Genomic DNA, 18985 nt, shown 5'->3' with positions numbered 1-18985 from the left:
GTTACTTGACCGGTTGGTTGGTGTCACACGACCAAGACAGACCTAGTGTTCGTACGAAACGTTTTTGACAGCACAGTACCGGATTTCGCAGGCGTATAGCGACTGCCTCAGCTGTAGTCAAGCAACGCCGTTGAATAGATACTGTCAGTCCATTTGGCACGCGGTAAATGATTTGAAACGATGCATTTGGCATGACTACGTGCCCGGTGTCAATAAATGTGGGATGCAATTGAGCTCCTGGCTTAACTGTTGAGGTTATTGGTATTCCGGTACGAGAGGTGCTCGCGTATTCTCTTGGAAAGTTGCCGTGTCGTGGGCCCAACATACTCCGCCGAACAACAGCATGAGAAAGAATGCACAACCCTATTCTGGGTGAGGACTGGCATCTTGTCTTTGAGATTTAAGTTGAGCAAAGAGTTTGTTGTGAACCAAGACCTCAGAGTTCCAGCCGGAAACGTGCGTTGTAAGGCTTGGAACAAGTGGCGACCATACATATCCACCAACAGATCGTCTTTATACGGTAGATTCAAGTATATTGGCTTCTTTCCAACGGAGTTGATAGGCGGTTGGGGCGGGTGGACGATTCAAGTATATTGGCTTCTTTCCAACGGAGTTGATAGGCGGTTGGAAAGGGCGGTTGGACATATTCTTAGGCGACCATTGGCTCGCAGCACGTTAGCAATTTGCTGCAGTTCGGAGTCCAGTCTTTCAGCAGAGCAAATACGTTTTGCTCGGTTCGTTAAAGTTTGAATGAGGGTTCGTTTCCGCCTCAGTGGCACAAAGCTCAGGAAGTTTGTGTACTGTCCCGTCCACGTGGGCTTTCTGTAGACCATTAACCATTATATATGTAGCGACCTGATGACGAGATCCAGAAAACATTAACGTTCGTCATGGTGTTATTTTTCAAACCATGGGAATATTCAAGCAATTACTGAATTATGCTTACAGTTTATGCGAAGAAAAACACCTGAAAGCACTAAGGTTGAGCAGTAGTGCATCATAGTCCTGGAGACAGGCCTGGAGACATGGTACTATAGTGTTTCTTCTGGGAATATGGTGAAACGTACTCATAAGGCTGCTCACAAACCTTTGACAGCCAACGATCAGACTGCCTCTTTTACTCCTTTGGGTGGCTTACCGATGACAGCCAAAATGTTAAACTACTATATCCATGTAAGTAGTAGGAGTTTTGTGATCACAAGAAGTATCAAGCGCTTCCTGCACACCGATTCAGAAAGGGTAAGCAAACAACTGAGAGGTAGCCGTCTAAACACAGATATTTACATCAGGGATAGTACCACCAGCAATTTGACGGTGTGCATCGCTGGAATCTGCCTAAAAGTGTACTTCAAAGGAGTTTGGCTGACGAGGGACTTGTTAGTAGTGTGAATCGACTGCACTCATCTTTCAGTGTAGCGTTAACTGACCAACACAGTGAAGAGTTTCAGGTGGAGAGACAGTTTAACTCGCGGTGGAGTCTCCCGCAGATATTAGTTTGAATTCTTCCGAGGTAGTGTCTTCTAACCAGTAAGTGCAGCCCTTGGAGATGACAGACAAGCGACCTGGTAATGAGATCTATTCGCCTTTAAGAGCCTACGGAAAGGTCTCTCAAGTTTGCAGTATGCCGGAAGTCCCGATTGGCAAGGAATTTTTCCTCACATATGACTTTCTAGGTGCATCATGCTGGCTTTTCAGAGTATGAAAAAATGTTATTCATATATCATTCGCCAGTAGTATATAAGTGATTTTGTGTCAGCACAGAGAATTTCGCACTTCGCCTCTGTGAAGTCGTTGTTCGTTCACTTACTCTCCACATGCAGAAGATGGTGTAACACATTCTTTAATCCCGCAGCTCATTCCATGTAGTTTGAAGTGTCAACTCGCCCCAAAGAATGATAGCTGTTCAGAAGGAGCTTTTTTGTGAATTTAGCCGCAGCTTTTCCAGGTACTGAGGATGGAAAACTAGTGGTGATGAAGTCCTTATCCTTCAGGTATTGTGTTTCGACGTCACCGGAGGTTAAATACTCAGCAGCTATGCAATGCCTCCCGGTTTGTCAGAACAAGATAACTTCTTTTGAAAAATAGGACAAGTCAGTGGAACAGTATCTTTGGTAGAGTACTGAAGAGATTTATTCCACAAGATCAAAACAAATTAGGGGCTTAAATGTACTTGGCTGACGTCTCTCAAACCCAGCGCAGGAACCAACCGTCAAGACGATTGACTTTTGCCGCTGTATGCCTCTGGATTGAACAGAAACTCAGACAAGCATGTCATAGAGACTGTCTGAAACTCGATACAGAAAGTGATTACTCATTTGAGTCCTGTTCATCAGGACAAACCCAGGAATATAATTAATACGCTCGTACAATCCAGGTAAACTGTATTCACATGTTTACTAGTTTAAACTATTGTGATCTCCGATAAATTGACTAATAGCACTATATCAAACTCTTCTCTGTTCACACTATCATAATTTTAAACATCAACTAAATCGTAACGGTGCTATGTTTGTGTTCTCTCTACGTTGTCGTAAAAATCTGACTAATTTCTACTTCATCTAGACGACAGCTGTTCAACAATACGGCCAAAAATTCCCACTGTAAGGCGATAGATTATGCTCCTTGTTATAGCGTACATAGAACTAGCGGCTTTTGTGTAGCACAAACCCTATCCAGTCGGCACGAATGATAAATCGATGAATATTTGGTTTGTCTTAACTGACTTTCACTAATGTGGGTCTAGTCACTGAGTACGGCGGCACAATTATCGATTTTATGTTTATCGCCAGTGCTGTTGACCATTCTCAAGTCACAGCGGCGCCCTGTGTGCACATTCTGTTCGTTTGTTTTGGACCTAACCTCGCGCGTGAGATTAGCAAGGAGGTGAATTTCCAAGCATGACTTTAGGAAATCGTTTTTCCTGTGTCTAAGAGTTAGTACACGTATGTTGCGTACAGAGGCTTGTAAAGCGCTTCTAACAGCAACTCTGCATAATTTTGTTCTCTAAGTAAAGACGGTCTATTCTGAAAAACACTTGATTGGAGTTACTAAATCACCTTATACTACCATCTGACTGTACACAAATGAAGAAACGGATGCGAGAGAATGATACAACATTGTCGACCATACCCTTAAACCCGATATTTGTTCAGAGTTCTGTTGATGTTACACTGATGAGATATGGAGACATTGCACAGTCAACGATCGGATCGATCCGTCAGTAACGCACCCTTGAAAGACTCCAAATTTAATCAATATCGCAAGTCAAGATTCCTTGGTCACGTGGTTCACTGGTATTGGATTGGTTATCTTTGAATGTGGAAGGAAATTTGGTCGAAAATGATGCACTGAGGGCAGGTTTTGACGTTCGTTTTTTGTAAACTGCCTTCGTTCTTCGCCTTCTCTACTGATGTGATGAAGCGGCAAGGAGTAGTGTCCGCCAACAGCCCCCCGGTTGAAATCAGCCACCTCTGTTCTGAGTGCCACGAATTTAGAAAGTGCGTTGTTTTGATTAATGACCAATAGCTTTCTTCTGGTGGACTACAGCAAGAAAAGCCTCGGGCTTGATGGAACGCAATTCACACGTTATCTCTATCGTTTACGAAATGGATCCTTTTAGGCTATCGTGGATGAATATTGGTAATACTCATCATCATATTATGTTTCCTTAAAAGTAAGAGAGCTCTTCTCGTGACGAAACGTGTTACTCATAAGGTTGCTAAAAAGTCTTCAACTGCTCGATGCCGTTGTCACTGTTTTCAAAATCCACCAGATATTCACAGTCTCCAGGCTTCTGTCAGACTTTTGTTCTATTTGTACACCAAAGAACGCAGTTGGCGCACTAAAATCACTTGCAAACGAAGTCGGTGTTTAGGAGAAAATCAACTTAACCCCAGATAAGTCGTTCGCTAGTAACGTTATTTTACTGAATGTGCTGATTTATGCTACTTCAGTTTTTATTTTTTACGGTAATTGTGGTTCGTAATGTACATTCATATTACTTTTACACTATATGATATACATTATGTGTACTATGACTGAACACACTAGTTTTTATTTTTTACGGTAATTGTGGTTCGCAATGTACATTCATATTACTTTCTCACTATATGATATACATTATATGTACTATGACTGAACACACTACTCAGTAGGTTGCTGAATCTCTCCGATCAATATGGAATTCCGCTGAGTCTCCCTTTACCACGGGTTAGGTTTGCTACTGAATGCTGTTTGCCACATACAAGAACTCCTGTTTTGAAAGCAAGTTTTTTTACCAGTGAGTAGCGGAACAGTAACTAGACATTTGAACGTGTTGGATTAGAGGTCAGTCATCATCGTCATCATCATCATCATCATCATCATCATCGTCATCATCATCATCATCATCAGCAGCAGCAGCATCATCAGCGTCATCATCATCACCATGATGATCATAAATCCAGCACTGTCAGTGGGCTGTCAAGTGGGAGATTAGGAAGGGAGCTGTGCATTGAAGGCCGTAGCTTGGACGCATGAGCGCCATTGAGGGCGTGACCGGGCCATGTCTGACAGTGTCTCTAGCCATTAATGTGGCCCGTCTCGAGGTTCCCATCCAGGAAGACGGCAATGACCAACGCAGCTGAATTTGCTGGTAATGGCTTTTATACTTCGCTGCCAAGTCATTGTTTAACCGCCTCTGGCTCTCTTCCACCCTTTAAGTGGTAATGCGAAAAGAGCCCTTCGAGGAAGCCGATCAACTGGCATGCGCAACACGTGGCCAAGCCGGCGCACCTATTTAGTGTGGAGTTATTTATTCCGAATACCATTCGACAGCATTCAGTATGGCTTAGACGGTGTTCCCACCAGATTCGGGCAATGCTCCGAAGACATCAATCGTCAAACAATGAAAGTCTTTTGACGTCCTCAGCGCGCAACGCCCAGGTTTCTGATCCATATAGTAATATGGAGCCCACCGCAGCATTGTAAACTCGACCATTGACAGAGAAACTGATGTCATGTCTACGCCACCTGTGACGTGGGTTCACAAATGCTGCTCTGGCCTTCTCACTCCAGAAGGAAATATCATCTTTCACGAGACCAACCGGGACTGATACCCCTGCCCAGGTAAATAAATTTGTCAATAGTTTTCCTTGTTATTTCCCCTTGGAAGAAGCAGACAGGAGACAGATCAAACCCTCTCTATTTTCTGCGATTAGACAGATCAAACCCTCTCTATTGTTCTGCGATTTCTATCCGGAGCAGATCCTATACGGTAAATCGATTTGAATGCGGACACCCGCGTTTATTGATTGACTTACTTGGCTGCTGTAATCAGACCACTCTACCGCCTTTAGTGGCCTTTTCAGACCAATCTATCATTTTGCACACACCAACAATTTAGGATACTACGAACTTCTTTTCGGCCGCACAAAGTAGTGCACAGTGTACTAAAGGCGCACGACTTGTGACATCATGACTTTTGTTTGTGAATTACAGCTCAGTTTGTGAGCAAACAGAGACTACAAACTGAAACAATATTCCAGGTTTGGGTTTTTAAAGGAAAACCGACCGGACGAGACTGAGGCAGTACCGTGCTTTCGGTATCTGTTGACTGCGATATCTATCACATGCCGTGGGATTATTGATGTCTTTCTGTTCGGTTGAATGACGAGAAAGTAAACATGTTCCGAGGAATGCCTGGGTCGGTACAAGACTGGGTTACATTGACTTTTCTAATTTAAGCTTACCTGTGAGACCCGGAGTGCCTGCTCAAAGAACTGTCAATCGGCTCAAGCCGGCTCTAAGCTGTCCTGAGATAATGCAATTTGTTCGCCTGTTACAAAGTCCCTTGTTTCGTGTTTCTTGTTAGCTGACATGCAACTGTTTCCTGTCAAGTAAAAGTGCAAAGGCGAAGTGATTCACACCTGCATGACCCTAGGATCCATTAAGTGAACTCACCCACTCTACATAGCATATAACAGAACACGCTAATTTCTCTTTTTTGTCCCTCTTCTGGTTAGGAAAGCCAGGTATTTCATTTTGACCTTGAAAGGACTTCTTGAACATTCTTCAAGTTCACAAGGCACCTCTTCGTTGTTGTTTTTTCCTGAGCACATTGACTTAAAGAGTATATTCATTCAAAACTCACTGAGTGGTAAATCGAAATTCAGTTTGGGAGTTAAATGCCGACCTTTGACAAGCGGTGAGATTCAGGTTCCGAATACATGGATACCAAAAAGCGACTTCATTAATTGGAGAATCGTCCGCAAAGTACCAAGTTCAGAGGAACCCGGAATTATTTTTACTTCGATTAAATTCTTCATCGTCTCACAGATATTCAAGCGACTTTGGATCATAATAAAATCTCTCAGTTTGAACAGGACTTTATTAGCACGGTTTTAAACATCCTTAAACGATGACTAATCACAAATGCCATGACGAGGACTCATTCAATATCAGTCTTTATGATTACGAGGACCAGTTTGTATGACTTGGTGCTGCAGAACAGACGGTTGGATCAGATCTGTGTTACGAGGCTTTTTGTCAGTTGTTGATCAGGTGGCTGTTGGTCTGTTTTCTGAGTATCAGATCTGTGTTACGAGGCTTTTTGTCACTTGTTGATCAGGTGGCTGTTGGTCTGTCTTCTGAGGTTGGTAATTAACTAGCAAACGTTTCATCAGCAGATGAGAGGACATTACCAATGCGCATTTACATGGGCACTCCTTGTTTACCGGCGTGAATGTACATAACCCAGCTGAATCTCAGCTGGGTGCAAGGTGATTCTCTCGAAAACCAAATTAAATGAGTGTATATTCGCTAATTTAGTGCAATTTCGTTTCAAGTAGAACATAAAGTTGACGGGAACTCGGAGAGGGCGCCTACCTGATGAGCCCAAAGCAGAATGGTGAAAACGGTCGTGGGTTGTCGAAGCGGTTTCAGCAACCTTATGAGTAGTGCATTACAGAAGGAAGTCTTCTTAAGTAAGAGGTAATCGTTAGATTGAAAACAAACTGCCCGTCCCGTATTGGAACAGTTTCGTAGTCAGCTGAGGCACACCACGAGGTTCCCCTGTGTTTTAGTGCCCAAGGTCTGTTGAGCCATCAGCAGACTATTTTTCAAAGAAACGGTTGCGTTCACTAGCTCACAGAAAGTCCTACTGGACAAGATAGTGTGGCCAACTAATTGCACGCCAATAGTTCCGACTTTCTGGGAGGAAGCATTTTGCTCTTCTTGGCTTTTCTCTAAAATGCCCAATTCGACTCCTCTCAACCACCATCAGTTGGATCCTCCTGTTCATAACGTCTACAATTTCCCCTACAACAATCCCGACTCATTTACAGGGAACGTGTGGAATGTCTAGACTAGGCAATTGTAACCGCCAATTAATCGATATCATATCACGTGACTGTCTTGGCGATGTGCACGTGCCCCTTAGCGCTGCAATTGATTTTGAGGACTATACATCCGGGTGTAATGTGCTGGAAAAGACAGTCACATGTCCAATTAGGTTTTGTGGATTAACAGTGGATCTATGTTCCGAATTAGATGTAGTAGGCACTGTTGCCTTATCTCGAGTTAAGAATTAACTTGCGAATTAACTTGCTATGGCTTACGCAATTCCATAAGTGGATGCATCGCGCAAAGGCCGGTCTTTTTTTCAGTTGGTAGTTTGCTCCACCTAACACTGCATACCAGACCGACGAAACTCTGGTTTCTTACACTTTGCGCTTCCTCGGTTCACAAATTTATACCAATCTTATATAGCATGGGACCACCATATTTTTAGGAAGTACAGGATGAACACAAATTAAGGTAATGCTAACCGAACGCTTAAGTGAACTTCGCCTTTGATACTCAGGGCCTACATCCACTTGCTAAGATCAGAAAAGTTGAGACAGTTAGACGGCCGTTGAAGGGTATCCGTCAACCCCATAAGTAGAGTCCTGTCGAAAGCAACCAACACGTTTTAATAGAGATTTCACCTGCAGAATCAAAACTTCATTAAACATTTTCGAATCTCTTCACTCTGGTGACAATATTCATATGTTTTTCACTGGGTTTGGTTCATTGAAAATGCGTTGATGTCCATACAGGGTTTGACCAGGCTAAATCTCTCACCAGAATTTATGGATTCAATGTAGAGAGTTCCCATTTCGTGACCAGCCAGAACTTGAAAACTAGCATGGGGTAACTTGGGCTGAGTCCCGATGCGAGCTTTGCCACATTATTTCCTGACAAATGTCGAAGGAATATAATATGGATACAGGTTTGGCCTTGAATCAGGACTCCATGAAATCGATGTGTTCCCTTGATGAGGATAATCAAAACAGATAACCAATCAACAAACGGAACGACCTGTGTTATGTATGACTGAAGTACATCTCTCGTTCGTGTAACCTGCTTGTTGAGTGGAGCTCTATGAAGCAGAATCAATTAGTTTCAAACTGGAACTTGGGAATCGGGGACGAGGAGGATGCCATGATGACTGGGCACCGAAAGTGATACAGCTGGGTTTTTAATGTATAGGAAGATGAGACAAGCTGCTTGCATGAATGCTGGTCACGGTCAACGAAGAATGGACTAATTTGTGAACCACATAGTCTGTAACTGTGATCGTAATGAGGTGATCTCCATTAATGAATTGATTAAATTCGAGAAGCACATTTGACTGATGATTAGCTGTATCTCCAAAAACGTTTGCTTGATCCACAAGAAGTGAGTACATAAATCTGTGATGTAATTAGTCAGCCAGTCAATAAATCGGCTTGATTTCTTTAACTTTGGAGCTCGAGATAGCTTAGTGGCTCCTTACTGGTCGGAAGGTCCGTGGTTCGAGCCCAACCTCGGCATTTTCACTGCTTCCATCCAGGCTTATGTAACTCAATAATATATCAGCTCTCATGATTCTTTCGGGTAGCATGGAAGCCATGCACCAATCGAACGTCTATTTTATTTATGAATTTTTATCTTTGGATTCCGGCTAGAACCAAAATGGAATCTATTCTGTCCTTACCTAAAAATTCGATTCTATCTCGGTATATTATTTGGGCAGATCTCCTCACAACCCTTTTTTAACAAGTGCATAATGGATTACGCCATAATTAATGCACTCAATACAGTGACACTAATCACAACACGGGTTCCACAACTGAACTGGTCGATAACTGGCAGCGCAGTATCACCCAATGCATTGGTTTATTTGACCGAATGACGTACTCTGGCTTTCGGTGGTGTAAGTGAGGTTACTATATGCACCGAAAATTCGAGAACCATAACACAGATTGGACTCATTTAAAGGATGAAATTCCCATTAAAATTTCCAAATGTTATCGCACTACCAACAATCCATAAGTAGCTCTGAGGAAGAAAAAAATTCACCTAGTGAGTGAAACTTCTATCCGAGGAGTAGGTGCTCAAGGAGTCAATTGATATGCGTGACCATGTGATGTGCACCCCGTGATTGAAAATGGTCAGTGTCCTGTCCAAGTACTAGTTATTAACAGTCTTGATCAGTTGGTGGTGACCGAAAGGTTAAGTGTTCAACTGCTAGGCGGAAGGTCGCAGCTTGGAGATTTTCTGCAATTCCTTGAGCTGCACTCTACTGATGTGCTTCTCGGTATTTCAGCATAGACTAGCCTCACGTACGTGACGAAACTTTCAGCAAAGTCTTATATACAACTCCTGAACAATCACACAGATGAAAATATGTTGAGACTGAGGGCACGATGCAGACAAGTAACTCTGATCTCGTGCAGTTTTTTCCTAAGGTACTCTTAACAAGATATCGGGAAACCAGAGAAAGAAAAGGTCGCAGTGAGAACACACAATCGCTTGAAGTCGGGTCATGTTATGAATTGTGGTCCCCAAGTGGTTAGAGCGCGAATTTACTGACCGGAAGGTTGGTGGTTCGAATCCGACCTCCGCCACTCGAATTCCCCTGTCTAGGCTTGCGCAACCTGGCAGTATCCTAGCCCTCGTGCTTCCTTCGGGTGGCATGGCAGTTAGGCACCGGAAGGGTGCTACAGCTGAACGCTCTTCTTAGGGAGTTCGAAGAATAAAACAGTTGAACAATACTTTCGGTCTGGGAAGAAACGCGTGGAAGTGAAACTCATTATAGTGTACTCTGGTACAACTAAAATCCTCAGCCAGATTGAGCAAAATGTCCATCGTTGGATCTTGATGAAGACTGTATCAACAAGAGGGAACCAAACGAGGATTCTTGATTGAATTAATCCAAAGCGGTTCACACGTTCGGAAGGGGCGCGTCGTCGATGGAAAGTTGCAAAGCTTGTCCTAATGCATCTTGTCCGTAATCATTACAAATATAACGTGATTACATTCACGAGCAGTGTGAGATAGAAACCGTTCCTAAGATCACTTCACGAGTTTGTTCAAGTCATTTTTATAACACCTAATTGCCTCAGGAGAGTGGCCAATGAAGTCCATCATAATACTGCAGGTTCACATACGATCAATAAGGGAATCAGTAATGGGCACGTGGATGAACTGATTTGCAAATGAGTGTATTTGTCTCAGTCAGTCAAAGGTTGACGGAAACCCAGAGACTGCACTTACCTGATGAGCCCCAAGAAGAGCGAAACCGGTCGTGGACTGTCGAAGCATTTTCAGCAACCTTGTGAATAGTTTCCTTTATGAAAATATACCGCGATATCTCGAATATCTTACCAGGTGAAATATGAGGCGACCGTTGTGAGAGCACATTCCGTTGAAGAATATCGGAGACAGATTAACTTGAGTCTCCTGTGAAAATCAAAGTTATTTGGAAATGAGTGTATTTGTCGCAAGACCGAAGACAAAATGGTGCACTGGTGTCGAGGAAGCGGACCTCCTGCCCTGCAGGCCATGCAGTCGGTGAAACGACTGTGGATTGACCTGAGGAAACTCTATTCAGTTTCACCTACTGCAAACAGCTCCTAAAGTACAACGCAGTCGATGTTACCGAAGGCGTTTTTATAGTCCAGGAAACAGGATCCACACAGACATGCTATTTCCTAGGACAAACTGAACGCAACAAGCATGAAGCGGCAGCCAGCCTAGAGATCGAGTGTCGATGGAAAACCTGTCATAAGTCTTCAGCATGCAACTTTTGAGGAAGGCAGATTTATACACCATTTTTGTCAAAACTCCTTGGTCCTTTTCGTTGTCACAACTGTTGTCTTGGCCATCCCCCACAGGTGTCGACAGTTTTCACAACATGAAGACACTGTTTGTGATAAATCAACTTTCAACGGTATTCAAAATAAAGGCCACACACATGTCCAGTATAGCAACGGGTTCGATCGTCGGCATACCGAGCATCCATAACCCGAGAATCATGGTGTCCGAGCATGTGAACGGTCGTATTGCTGAACGGTGAATCATCATCATCATCATTGTCAGTTGTAAGAACCGCGTACTCGTCGTACACTGGTTGTAGCTGCCGCAGTTTCGTTCACCGATGATTTGGGGGGATAGGTAGCTGCGCATTGCACGCGCGAGCTGGTAAATTGGTGCATACGTTTGCTTGTTCAGAATTGGTGATTCAGGTGCGTCCAGCGTGCGTTGCGAGGGGATAGTGGTGACACACTAGCCCCGTATGCCAGATATCCGGGGTCCCGACGAATTCACAGTCATGCACTTTGAATGAGCCCTAATAAGAAGGAAACTCGAGTCTGATGCTTCCCCCATTTGGTGTGGACTCAAAAGTATAACTGCACCAAAATAGAAGAAGGACAGTTCGAACTAGAATGATTCGATTGTGGGTTTGAATAACAACTTGATAGTGCTAATAGCAGCACTTTCTCTTGGAACAAGGTGAACGATACTGAACCAATCAAGGTACTCATATATGTTGTTCAACAAACATTGGCAGTTGATATACACTCACAGTCACGCTATCTCTCACGTTATAATTAGTTTAGACTTTATAGTGACGAATCTGGTCATACGATAACAGATAAGTGCCCCGGTTTGTGCCGTACCACAGGTGCCAGGCTAAAACTGCAACAGCTCGATCTTTCAGAAAAACGTGTAAAAACAAGCGAGATTTCTCCTTAAAAAATAAAACTTAAGAAAGTTAACCCCACTACCAGGAGCTTCGTGTTTACTGGTGTTGTCAATACTGTCAGTCACCTGTCACCCAGAAATCTGGAGAGATTGAGGGTAACTCTGTCCATTCTTGAGCATGTAGGTATCTGGTTCCGGGGTATTGACCGAAATCTGGAGAGATTGAGGGTAACTCTGTCCTTTCTTGAGCATGTAGGTACTCTGGTACAGTGGTATTGACCTCCTACCGACTGAGTCATCAGCGTTTAACTGCGCTTTGAACAATCAATATCCTTATTAATTTAAAAATTCTGGTCTCGACTCTCTATCATACCACTTGCGTGTGTGAGCAGTTTACAGGTCTTCAGTACGACCTTCAAATCAGGACAAATTCAGGTTTTTTACGGTCATGACTAGAACACACGAGACGATATCTCTCCACGTAGCTTATTTTCACTTGCGTGTCAACATAACATTTGCCGTGCTTATCTGGCCACACAAAACTAGCCACGTTCACAAAGCAAGCCTTCTGATTGGCTGAGTTATCATTTCTTGCAGAAAGAGAAAAAAACCGATTCACGTGGCTGGGTCGTGTCCATTTGATTCGAATGAGAGAGTGGGACGCTGTCAAAGGTATGCCACCAAGAAAACTGCTGTCACAAGAACGGACCATTTAGGTATAACGGCATAATTAAATGAACATGAAATTTTTTCCGTGCAACAATTTCAAGCCGTGCAAGCTTGTGATTATGGACAGATAAATTCGTGGCAGTTACGAAATATGCGGTCATCTAGAGCTACCAAATGACAGTTTTCTACTTATCTATCACCCGATAACCGCATCCTGCTTCTGATGGATGCTCCACTCAGTCTCAGGAATAGAAATTTCCTCATTTGGACATTCCTTCTTTAGGCATATGGATTTTCAGCCCAAGCTTTTTGTTGCACACTGCGTTTTGGACTACGCTTTGCATTGTACAGTAGTTAAGAACGTCATCATTTGCCACTTTTCGATTGTTTCGTCCCGTTTTGCTAATCTGGGGCGAAGTCAAGCATCCCCCATGAGAAGTTACCAGACTAATCACCTTGCTGTCATTTCACAAGTTAACCGATCAATAAACTGCTTTCGGCTTCAAATTTACTACCGCTTGCTGTACACGAGCTTGTTTCAGATGGGCACAAGGCGGTGCGCATCGCTGGCAAGCAAAATTAGGATGAGGTCGCAAACGAAACTGCTAGTCAATTGCACACTTGTCGTTAGGTTCTTGCTAGAGTGTTAAGCCGTGACACTTAAGTGTTTGTCTTCCAGTCATTATGGGCTTCACAGCGCCCAAGAAGTCAGTCGCAGCATTATCCACTTCAGGGAGTTTCATAGATTGGGAGAATACTGAACAAATAATCTGAACAAAGCTGGTGACCTTCAGTAGTGCATTATTGATGGAATATTGCTCTTGAAGTCACTGAAAACTCTTAGAAAGCCGGAGACCTGGTTCGCCGACTTTGGAAGTCATCGTGTGGCGCATTCCCTGAATTCCCGTGAAATCTGTCCTCCTGGAACTCGAATTGGACACAGTCTATGAAATACACTTTTGCAAGCCCATTTCGTTTTAATGGATGACTCGATCCAATCCAATTTGAATCCCTTTTTTATGATATTCTCCAACTGAATGTACTATAGAAAGACCGCCTCATGATTCAGCTGCTACGGTATTCAAGATATCGCAGTGCATTTTCCGATGATACACACCGCTGCTGAGGCCTTTGCGCCGCACATACAGCTGGAGAACATCACAAACGAGTCTCCCGTCAAAACCGTACTAGTCAGCAGGCACTGTCAGCAACACCACTTCAAGATATGGCACAGATGGAGTGATTTTTATGCAAAAAATGGAGCACCATGTTGTGGTAGCTCTACTAATCTTGGTGTTTGCTGAATCCTAATTTATAACGCGATAAAAATGCCAACTTTCGAGGCTTTTGTTGTAAACGCACCTGATGAGTTTCCGTCGACACCTTTTTGAACGGATGGTATCTCTTCATCTCTAGAAACCAAATCAAACCGGGCGAAAGCATAAACATAAACTTTTCATAAACTTTGAAAGACCAAGTGAATGTACTTATATTAAAAGGGTAACTGTATCACAGAAGGGAGCTTGGTCCACAGTTCTGACTATTGTCCTTAGCTTATGAGATGTTCTTACAGAGGGGTGGTTTATGGAAATAGTCACATCGAAGGAAGAGCAACTGCATCAGCTAGTTCACAGCAGTCACCACCGATCAGCTGCTACATAGGTGTACGCTTATCTTGGTTGCTTTCCCCCCCCCCCCCCCAAAAAAAAAAAAATAAGAGTTAGAGTTATCTTGCTACCATGGTGACCTCATTTGAAAAGGTCACTTCACTTGGAAGGCAAAAGAGGAAGTTAGTTTGATGCTTGGTAAACATAAGTTGAAATGTAAATCTTTTGAAGTAGTGGATTGATAGACATCTTTACAGTAGACACTCATTAGAGTTTCCCCATTAAATAACCGACAATTACCAGTGAAAGCATGCCACCCTGGGCCTTTCACCTAGCCTTTCTACTCTGAAAAACCACTAACTCGTGAAGTATCTTGTGTGAACTAAGTCTTTTCCACCAAAACAGTTGTGAAAGGACCAAGCCCACCAATCAGTGGCTATTGATTTCTGTTGAAACCACTTGCTTCTACTCATAGTGGAGCAGTCGAGGGAACAATTCAGTCATCAGAATTTTCATCACCCTCATAGGGAATAGTTTGAAAACTCGAGTACGTGAAAGAATTCCTGTGGGACGAAGTGCGCTACGGAAAGCGAATCGCACAATTTCCCTTGACAACAACATCGTTTGATATTCAGAAGAAATCTATGTCCAAGGTCATCAATTTGTACTCTTTCCTAGATATTTGCTGATGAGAACTGACGGTAGAAACCTCGACACCAACTTCCCGAAAGTCGATCATTTGTGAATTTATGGGTGGATCATATAGATGTGGGTTTTAAGGAATAAAACGATATTAAACATAGATAAGAACACAGAGGACAGCTCCACGTTGCATCCTATTTTAGTTCTAGGAGCTTGTCCGACACTTTCTAAACAAGTCAAAACTATGTATTGATATCTCATCCTCAGTGGACGACCACTATCGATCATTAGTTTTACTAATCGTAACCTTGCTAGTCCTCCTGAGGACGCATCGGTATCCAACTGGCTCAATCTATCTTGGAAGGTAAACTAACTGAAACTCGGAAACATGTGGAAGGCATCTGATGCTTTCGTGTCAGTAGAAGCTGTAAAATCTCACTTAAGAGAAGTGCAATTAATGGATTTTCGGCGTTCCAAGGGTTACAAGGTGATGCTTGCCGATCTTTTTAAAAAAATCAATGACATATTCTCATTGGCCATCTGGCAATGGTTAATCAGTGAATCAGTTAATCAATGTTAATCAGTGGAGTAGAGCGTTTTGTCAGAAAGTGCACTGAGGTTAGATGGGTACTGAAAGAAATCGAAGCGTGGAAGAAAAAAACATTTAAGGATCAATCGGTTCCCGCATAGTAGACGCATGTTTTACTGGCTAAACCACCAGAGAGGGTTGCTCTCCCAAGTGCTTAAACACCTAATAAGTAAGAGGCTGGTATCTGTTGTAAGCGTTAGTAAGCATCATGTGTGACCTACACAACAGATTACAAGTTAGTATCAACCACATGCTCAAAAGGCTCCTCTGTAAAGTTCCAGGAATCAGACAGAAACGGTAGGTTAGTGGCTCGAGTTTAGCCTTAGACGTGTCTTTTTAGCGCTATATTGCATCTAGGTGAGAGCGTATCATATTGCTGATCAGCCAGTCGTGACCGAACGTTTAGGTGTTCAAACGACCAGCCAGGAGGTCGCCAGTTCGAGACACTTTGGAGTTCTGTGAGATGCGCACTGTTGGCTATCCCATGTAAGGATGAAACCGCTGTATAGTGCTTCTCGGCTTTTCAACATAGACTGGCTTCACTGACAGGATGAATGAATATTGCTGCTTTGTTTGCCTTTGCTTATCGGTTCAAAGTTTCCACTGATCTAATCATTTATAGTTTGACATAGTACAAGCAGTCTCAACCGCCTGGTTGTGTCTTGAAGTAATCGGGCGGTGACTCTGCAATCCTGATGAAGACTGTCCGTTGGGATTCCCGTAGACTGTAGTGAGTAGTGTAGTAGCGTGTAGATTATAGCGCCACAGTTGACTGACATTGACCTACATCATGTGACCTCCATCCGTCTGATTGCTGGTCATATTCTCTGGGTCTTCAGTCTGGACTGAATGGAAACAAATGTGCGCTAGGTTATAGCATATGCTTCACCCGGTAAATACGTTTGAACGGCAGTTGCTTGGCCATGTTAGGACCACTATTTGTGAACTGTTGTATGACTGGACAATGTTTCATGGACGAGCGACCTTCAAGAAAATAGCTAATTCTTAACATACAGCACTACCCAATCTGGATTTGATAGCACAATAATGTAAAACTGACTTGAACCACGTTTACCACATGCTGAGTTATTCCTCAAATTGTGGAAAATTCGAGGAATATGGACACCCGGGGGATTACTGTGCAAAGAGGAAACGATCTCCACCCACAGTAGAATAAATTGCTTTCTGGACTGTAGACAAGCAACTCGGCAGAGACGAAAATTGGAATACAAAACAAACAGGCTGAGTTTCATCTACAGAATCTTTGATTTGAAGCAATCACAAATTGTTTAGATGGAATGGATATACAAGTGTAACGGTGATACTACTGACGGGGGAGGCATGCGAGTAGTATGTTTTCCCGTAAATCCGCTTTGCGTCTCTTGAAAAGTGAGATCTATTATGGAATTCGTGGAATCGCTTGAATTTGAGCAACAGTCAATGGATATCCAGAAAAGTTCGGGAAGACGCGTTCGAAGAGAGGATGGATATTCAGTTTTTATAAACAAGATACATATGAGAGAATTGCTTCCCTGTTAAATAGTCTGTAACTGTTCAGTTGTTGTTTGTCTAATTAATAACTTCCCAGTAAAGGCTTGCTTCCTTTCACCAGTACTTTAACCTGTTCACCTTGACTACTTACTACTAGCTCGTACGGGCTTCAAAGGCTCACATGCCGAAGCCCAGATACCAAGGTGAGTCTCTCGAAAGAACCAAATTAGTTTGCAGATGAGTGTATATTCGCTAATTTCGTGCAATTTGGTTTCAAGTAGAACATAAGGTTGACGGAAACCCGGGGACTGCGCCTAACTGATGAGCCCAAAGCAGAAGGGCGAAACCGGTCGTGGGCTGTCGATGGATTTTCAGCAACCTTATGAGTAGTACATTACAAATAGGAATGGAATACTGTTCATCCGTATAAAATGCAGGTTCAATTTGACTTTCATTGAATAGCCTTTAACCAGTAGAGCGACAACATGAACCGGATGTACTTTGTTCGAAAATTCATTCGTGCATGAAATTGTTACTGCTTTATCACAAAGGCCTTTCGTCACAATGATACTCAAAACTGATTAGTAGTTTTCCAGCAGTAATGACAACGTCGTCGGTTACTGATCCCACCTGCCCGTAATAGGCCTGTTCAAATGTATGGTGACCATTAGACAATGTTTTAACATGATAAAGGAGAGATTCGGCTGGGTTTCAGGTGAGTTTCTCGTCAAATCACCACGCGAATGAGTGTATTTCGCTAAAGTTTGAACAGGCCCGTTGGATTATGACTTCATTTTCGAAGAGATAAACTTTAAGGCGGTACAACCAAGCTGTTCTCAAATAGTGTTTAGGACAATGTGTTTATCAGTATCAGATAGTGTGGTACCTGCATCCGTCATTAAATATTTGCAATCCGAAGAACAGGCTCATCTCTCTATCTGAAGATTACTTTTCATGAATACGAAGAGACATCCTTAAGGTTTATCCACCTTTTTTACACACATTTTGAATGACCTTGATGGACACATCTGTGCAATGGACTATTCAAACAAAAATCGATAGTTTTCATTTGTCTACTCCTTGAAGCTAGAAACGTGCACATTTCTGTTAGATAATAAATCGAAGTGCTCATTTTTGCAAACGATGGCATTAACTGAATTCATACATAACTCTTCCGATCTGAGAAACATGAAAAGGTGTCCGTTAATCGATCGACCTGATTTCTAGACTGTATTTATATCGATCGCGTATCGCTACTTCGTTTGAGTGAGAGAGAGAGAAGAGTTTCGTCCTCTGGGCAGACTGTTTACTTTGTGAATAGTTTCAACCTGAAATTTGTCTGTCATTTTCAGACAAGCCAGTGAAAAACTGCACCTAATCGATTGTTTATAGTCTGGATATCAAACAAAAAACCCTACTGCTGCCACGTCCCTCGTGTAAGCCCGTGAGAGTAGTAGCCAATCAGTGAAAGGTCTTAGTACACGTGGCATATTCATGAAACGCTGCAGGTTAGTTATTCACACGTAGTTTTAGGCTCGTTAACGTGGCGTTTTACCGTTTGTTCTCTATTTTTGTCCTGAACTGTAGTACAGTGAAGGTTGAGCAATTATTATTGCAACAAAATATCAAACCCTTTTTTACAGTGGGCATTATTCCACTCTCATTGACGGATATCACTGCTGTGCTTCCAACGCATTTCATCGGCCTCTCTATTTGTTGTAATATTATTCACCCTAAAAGCGTCCGTCCCATAAACAAGAGGAGAGTTCAAAGTAGGCGTTCCCCACGAAGTTTCCTCAGAAGTTCCCGGCTTTTGAGAGGTCGACTCAACCATTCGTTTCAGGGCAAAGGGAATTTTCTCCTCATGGAGAAACTATAGCGAAATTTAAGAACTGAATGGCAGCTTTGACAAACCTAGTCATCAGACGCAAGCACACTCCGCAACATTTAGAAATAAAGTGAAGAATCGCGAGACAGAAAGGTTCAGTGATGAGCCCCG

General features: G+C 42.9%; 1 protein-coding gene across 1 annotated transcript; it reads right to left on the bottom strand.

Moving 5' to 3' along the window:
* Window positions 1-4871: 4871 nt before the first annotated feature.
* On the bottom strand, window positions 4872-17300 carry T265_14651 (hypothetical protein; the record flags this gene model as incomplete). The annotated part of the gene is given in 8 exon segments (XM_009174614.1): window positions 4872-5098; window positions 6733-6925; window positions 9754-10019; window positions 10558-10663; window positions 10669-10743; window positions 11275-11568; window positions 16824-17027; window positions 17151-17300. Coding segments are annotated over 8 exon segments (1515 nt in total), but the record flags the coding sequence as incomplete, so codon positions are not given.
* Window positions 17301-18985: the final 1685 nt, after the last annotated feature.

The sequence above is a fragment of the Opisthorchis viverrini genome (assembly GCF_000715545.1).
Source record: "Opisthorchis viverrini unplaced genomic scaffold opera_v5_231, whole genome shotgun sequence".
Taxonomy (NCBI): Eukaryota; Metazoa; Platyhelminthes; class Trematoda; order Opisthorchiida; family Opisthorchiidae; genus Opisthorchis; species Opisthorchis viverrini.
This window is presented reverse-complemented; position numbering and strand designations above follow the sequence as displayed.